Genomic DNA, 6740 nt, shown 5'->3' with positions numbered 1-6740 from the left:
AAAGCTGGCTCTGCACTGGAAACCACAGGCTGGGAGAGATGCCACCTCCACCTGCCAGTGCTGGTGGGGAGAGGATGAAAAGATAGATACTGAACGAGGCCTGGGGCTATGGTTTATCATGCTGCATGCTTACCTGCCACCTGCCGGGACACCGAGCCAGGCCTCTCTCGGGCTGTATAACCTGTTGAGTGACATCCTTAAAACATCCCTGTCAACAGAAATTCCGGTTCTGAACGGAGAACCTGTTGCAGGGTGGGGGTGATCGGGTGGCAAAACCAAAGGAGTGCGGAGAGAAGGAAATAAAACAGTGAACTAGAAAGTCAGCGTCCCCCAGAGAAGAAGGGAGGGAATCCTGAGGAAGTCAGGCCTCTGTGCGACCTGGCAGCTTGAACACACGTCGACTCCTGTCCAAAAGAGAATCAAGGAAGATGGCAAGTCAGTGACGTAGCAGGATGGAGTAAGGCCCACCAACCTGCCTGGTAAGGGACAAGCTAGCAAGAACAGTGACCAGAGAATCCTGGGAGGCACAGGCAATGGCAGCTCAGGCACCACTGAAGACGGGGTGAGGAATACGCTGGAGATCAAAGGGCAGCTTGTGCATCTTTATGGAAAAGGTTGGGCTTTCGAGATCCCCACCCCAACTCTGCAGAGCTGGACAGTGTTCCCCTTCCCAGCAGAAAACAAGCTGGCTCTATGGACCGAGTGCATCAGGAAGGGCCCAAGGGCCCGGCATTGGGCACAGCTCAGAGCAGAAAGAAAGCAGCAGGTGGGAACAGGAGGACTCATCAGATCCCTTGTTGGGAAGGGTGAGGGCGCCAGCAGCTTCCCTTACTCCAGCTCCAGAATGCCACCAGCTGGACGTGCCTACACCCCAAGCAGGAGGCTGTGAACACACAGCCCAGCCTCGCACCTGATCCCCCCAGGTGAAGCCGCGATCCCACCATGTACTCACAGGCCTTTGAACCAGCGCCCCGGGTCTCGCTCTTAAATGTGAGCAGACCGCCAAGGATCCCCGGGTAGTTGAGTAAACACACAAACGTGACAGACTAAAACCTGCACTCCTGCCGTGTGCCAGAAATGGTTCTATGTTGCAGGGATGGCACAGGGAACAAACCATGGGTCTCGCTCTTAAATGTGAGCAGACCGCCAAGGATCCCCGGGTAGTTGAGTAAACACACAAACGTGACAGACTAAAACGTGCACTCCTGCCGTGTGCCAGAAATGGTTCTATGTTGCAGGGATGGCACAGGGAACAAACCAGACGTGGAACACACACTTAATATCCCAGGCATGTTGGTTTCCTGTGGCTGCTGTTAACAAGTGACAACAACCTCGGTGGCTGAAAACAACACAGATTTATCATGTTACAGTTCTGGAGGTCAGAAGTCTGCAATGAGTCTTAGGGGGCTCAAACCGAGGTGTCAGCAGGGTCAGTCCCTCCTCGAGGCTCTCAGCAAGAATCTGCCTCATGGCGTTTCCAGCTTCTAGGAGGCTGTCCGCGTTCCTTGGCTGGTGGCCCTGCCTCACATCCCCTTTCTCCCCTTGCTTTCATTATTGTGTGGCCTTCCTCTTTCTCTGTAGTCAAATGTCCTCTGCCTCCTTTTAATAAGGACCCTTGTGATTGCATTTGCCTCATCTGGATAATCCGAGATAATTTCCCAGCCTCAAAGTCTTCCATCCCATCTGCAAAGTTTCTTTGGTCATGTAAGGTGATGTAGTCTCAGATTCCAGGGATGAGGTCCTGCCATGGTCTTGTCTTGCTTCCCTGGGTCCCTACCTCTCAAAGGGTGGGCACAGGTGCTGGGTGCCTACCTCAGTCTGGTCCAGGCATGGCAAGGGGTCGGGCACGAGGATGCCACTCTTTCCCAGCTGCTCGGGTGTTTGCAGGTTTCCTCCTGTTCACTTCAGTTGGTGATTTCTAGGGGCCTGGGAGAAGGGGTGATAGAGTGTGTGCAAAGCCACCAGCCTCTCCTAAAATTTCTCCCTCTTGTCATTCTTGCAAGGAAGGAAATGCCAGGCGGTGAGATGGTGTTGGGGTGACAGACCTCGGCGATGGGGGGGTTCCCTTCCATTGTCACACTTGCCAGCACACAGAGCTGCCCTGGACTGGCAACTCCCTGCACTTAAGCTTTGAAATATTTGCATGTTCTCCTTTAAAAAGCTACCAAATCAAAAGTCACAGTTAATTTTAGAAACGATAGGACATTGCAAATTTGATCTCAGTGAAACAGCTGTTGTCCCGGTGCTCAAGTAGAGACGTTTACCTTTTGGAGGAGCCCACCTTCCATAAAGAGATGCCAAGAGGCGATCGCGTTTTCGTTTTTCCAAAGAGCGCCTCTGAAGAAAGGCACAACTAGTTACCAGGGGGGATGTGTGTTTTGGAAACAGACACGTGGGAAGGAGAGGATAAAATTCCTCACCCAGCAACTTCTCAGACAAGGCACATGTGGTCTGGGGCCGGCGGGCAGATTTTGGTCTCATCTGAAATGTGTGCAAGGAAGGAGGGGGGTCTTGGAAAAGGAGTGGCATGACCGAGCACAACGCTATGTCCTTCAGTCCCCTTTTGTCTCCTTGCCCTTTGCAGGAAGATGAGTGTCCTCTTCCTTCTGCTGTTGTTTCTGTGCGAAGCCCAGAGCCGTGCAGCATCAAGGCCGAACATCGTCGTGTTGATGGCTGACGACCTTGGCATTGGAGATCTCGGGTGCTATGGGAACAAGACTCTCAGGTAGGGCAAAGCAGCTCCTGGGTATACACATGGCTGTGTTCATAGGTGACAGTCCCCAGTGACGGTTAGCACAGATCTACAGCACACAGACCACAGGGAAACGTTTAAAACCCTCCCAACAGCACCCATCCCTGCTTGGCTGTGTATAGACAGGAGATATAGGTATCGTGGAGGCAGGTGTCAGTGTATCTGAATATGCACAGTGAGTTGGATAAACTCAGGGAGGTCACTAGAAAGGTATTCATCATGATTTTTTCTTAATGACCACCGCTAGGCTGCTTTGTACACATTAAGTGTTATCCCATTTGTTCAGTTATTTCGTCTCTTTTTTGGCATCTTGCTTGGGTTCAGTTGGTTCTGAGCCTGCCTCACCCCATCCTGGCATATGAACCCCTCACTCTCACTTCCATACCCAGTTTTCCTTCCCTCCCAAGGCTTTCTTCATCGTCAGCCACCCAGGCTGCCTTAGTCCATTTAGGCTGCTGTAACACAGCACCACCGACTGGGTATAAACAACAGGCATTCATTGCTCACAGCTCTGGAGGCTGGAAGTCCAAAATCAAGGCGTGGCCGATTCTATGTCCGGTGAGGACCTTCTTCCTGGTTTATAGAAGGCACCTTCTCACTGTGTCCTCACATAGTGAGAGGGGCAAGGGAGCTCTCTGGGGTCCTTTTATAAAGGCACTAATCCCATTCATGAGGCTCCATCCTCATGATCTCGTCACCTCCCAAAGGCCACACCACCTAACACCATCCTGGTGGGGGTGAGGATTTCAACATAGGAATTTGGGGTGGGGGTGCACAGACATTCAGCTTATAGCACTGGCACATAATCGTGGGAAAAGATGTCACATGTTATGATGGCATAACTTTTAAAGGGCCAGGGATTATGGCCCCAGTGGCAAGAACTTACTGGGAACCAGATGCAGTGGCGTCTGACCCTTAGGCCTGCGTAACAGAGAACGATGTCTTCTTTCTAAGCCCTCTGCCTAAAATTGACTTAATGTGAGGGAAATTTTAAAGTCCCTTTAGTCTAAAAAGGAAAGTAAGTCCTCTGGCATTAGAATTTCATTTTTTTCTTCACAATAATGAGGAAGCAATGACGTAGAAGTAGTTCTGTGAATGGGCTTCATTGCACAAAAGATCACTGCAAACTAACTTAAAGGAGAGGATGAGGAAACAGCATTTGCTTGTACTAAAGTTTTCCTGGAGGGTTTGTACCCTCTAAATGCCTGCAGCTGGGGATGGACGCACTGCCAAGTGCTGTGGGTCAGGGATTTATTTTTGTGCCATTTACTCTGAGTCTTCATCTTTTCAACACGACAAAGCATCGTGGAAAGTACGTTTCATCATGACATGTCAGGTCAAAAAAAAATTAAACAAATAAATTATTCTTTTAAGGACACACTTGCCTACAAGACATACACAAATGTTTCTCAATTGCAACCTGAATCTTTGTATCAGATGTTGCTTTTTATTTTTAAAATATGTACTGATGTATTTTTAAGCATATACACTGATAAGATCTGTACTCAGTGTTCCATTAAAATTTTAATTGACCATGTGTGTTTTATGCCCCAATTTTATACAAACATTAGAGATCACTCTTTGACATGTGTGACACGGATGTTATTAATTTAGTTTTTATCAGGCTCATAATTTCTAGTAAGTTCTTTTTTGTTTTATTTTTCAATATTACATGTTTCTAAAATTTACCAAAATAATAGGTAACTGATCTTACTAAGGTGCCTTAGCTTAAAAGATTAAAGTCAAGCCTTTAAGGTTTAATCTCTACCAGTCATCAAAAGAAAAGAATGTCTACAAAATTCCATGGAAAAACATATGGTGATATCTACCCCAGATCTGTCTTGCTTTCCATATTTGATTCCCATTCTTTCTGAATTATATTTCTCATTTTATATTTTATATCACATCCCAAAATAGAAAAATTCTTCCATTGGCCAGTCTAGGCGGTAGGAGGATTTAGTCAAATACAGAGAGAGAGTTTCTGTCTTCTAAGCATCTTGTCATTTAAGGCAAAAGAGAAGCAGAAATATGGACAATTAAACACATGCACTAACCTAATAGAGGCAGACTAGTTTGACACCACAAATGCAGTGAAATGATTTCCCCATTCAAGTGATGCTTTATCGCGGGACGACTGTGTATGCACACTGTCTAGGGGAGCTGTGGGACCACGCAGTGAACAAGATGCATGCTCCCACCTCATGGGCAGCCGTCTTGGAGGGGGCACAATTGGCTGTGCCATTACTTTGCAGTGAGAAAGCTGCTGGGATAGGGGATGTGGACCACTGTCCTACATACAGATCAGGACCCTCCCATGGACAAAAGAAGGTAGTGGAGGCCTATGAATATCCCATCTATGCCCGGAACTGAAGGATGGAAGATGACCAGCCAGGCAGACAGGAAGGAGGCTGGGTTCCCCAGAAAGCATGTAGAGAGAGACAGCTCAGTCTGGTCCAGACACTGAAAGAGGTTAATTCCTGAATTAATGCCTAGGAAGACTGGCATGATTTCCACAGATGACCAGCCAATCCGTTCATGGAGAAAAGGCACCAGGATAGCTCATCTTGCACAATGCGTCGTCCTGGAAGTGAGCTCACACATAAGTGTTTATTAAGCATTAAAAAAAATAAACCAACAAAGGGTGTGCGGGGGTCATGGAGTGTCATTTCTTCCCTGTGGTGTGTGTCCCTTTTTCCTGGACCACAGCACCCCATTTGTGGATGTCCACTGGTGGAGGCATGTGGGATCTGATTGTTTCCATCTTCCTGGGGGCAGATGGAAATGAGCTACAGGCAAATGATGACAGCTGGTTGTGGGCTTCCCTTTGGCTGTGGTTGGGAAAAGGGGAGTCAGGCTGACCCTGGAGCTTCTCCTTTGGGGGCACAGAGTTAACCTGGGGGGCATGAAAGGGAGAAATTGGAGTCTGATTCTCACTCCTCCGTGCAGCAGCCCACTCCCGAGATTTGGTTCCTCCTGTCACAGGGCCAGAGGGGACAGGTGCTCAGAGCCTTCTGAGGAGGTGGGTGGACCTCCTGGGGATGTCATTCCTGGATCATTTAGATATTTCCTTGGTTTCGTTCTACTTTGAGTCTCGGTCCCATGTCACTTCGTTCTCACCTCCCCTGCCCCCCGCCTCCCCTGTATGACCACCCAGTTTCCCTTCGTCTTTGAGAGGTTTCCCACCATGAAGAGACACAGGGGCAGCTGCATCTTGAAGATCACCACCCTGACGTGATCCTTTTGTTCTAGGACTCCCAACATTGACCGTTTGGCCAGCGGGGGAGCAAAACTCACCCAGCACCTGGCAGCATCGCCCCTGTGTACACCGAGTAGGGCAGCCTTCCTGACAGGTCGATACCCGGTCCGATCAGGTAACCTCCCATCTGCATTGCTGTGACTGCGCGACAGCTCCAGGTGACCCCCCAGCTCCTGCCTTCTCTTGGTTCTTAAGGATTGATTTTTTTTCCTGCTTCAGGAATGGCTTCTCGGTTCCGGACTGGAGTTTTCCTCTTCGTGGCCTCTTCTGGAGGACTTCCCCCCAGTGAGATCACATTCGCCAAGCTTCTGAAGGACCAAGGCTACTCAACAGCGCTGATAGGTATGGGCTGCTGGGCAGGGCAAGGGAGGACTTGGGCAAGGTTAGCAAGAAAGTGAGAGGGGGCTTCGTGATGGGCTTCTCGGGGACGACATCGCCGATACGCTTTGCATGACTCTAAATAGGGATGAGATGATTTCAATTGTAGATTAAGAGGCAGTGAGCCTATCTGGGATATTTGAATGTACAAATATGTGTCGTGTGTGTGTGTGTGTGTGTGTGTGTGTGTGTGTGTGTGTGTGTGTGTGTGAGGTGCTGATTAATTTAGTGGTATAATTAACATTTTATAAGAAAATTTCAAGGTGTTTAAAATAATTGCTGAGTTACTGAGTAGGATTTCTTCATGCCTCAGGGGTAGGTTTTTTTTTTTTTTTTTTTTTTTTTTTTTTTTTT

At 48.5% G+C, this 6740-nt stretch overlaps 1 protein-coding gene across 1 annotated transcript in view; it reads left to right on the top strand.

Annotated features, from left to right (window-relative positions):
- The first annotated feature begins 1115 nt into the window (after window positions 1-1115).
- Window positions 1116-6740, top strand: part of STS (steroid sulfatase (microsomal), isozyme S) — a 92828-nt gene continuing 87203 nt past the window's right edge. The window contains exons 1-4 of the mRNA XM_008580952.1: window positions 1116-1168; window positions 2585-2725; window positions 6002-6123; window positions 6228-6350. Of these exons, the coding sequence (XP_008579174.1) occupies window positions 1116-1168; window positions 2585-2725; window positions 6002-6123; window positions 6228-6350 (439 nt within the window). The remainder of the gene's footprint in view (window positions 1169-2584; window positions 2726-6001; window positions 6124-6227; window positions 6351-6740) is intronic.

The sequence above is a fragment of the Galeopterus variegatus genome, unplaced genomic scaffold (assembly GCF_000696425.1).
Source record: "Galeopterus variegatus unplaced genomic scaffold, G_variegatus-3.0.2 Scaffold2218, whole genome shotgun sequence".
In the NCBI taxonomy this organism is placed as follows: Eukaryota; Metazoa; Chordata; class Mammalia; order Dermoptera; family Cynocephalidae; genus Galeopterus; species Galeopterus variegatus.
Note: the sequence above shows the minus strand (reverse complement) of the source record. Positions and strands in the feature narration are given on the sequence as shown.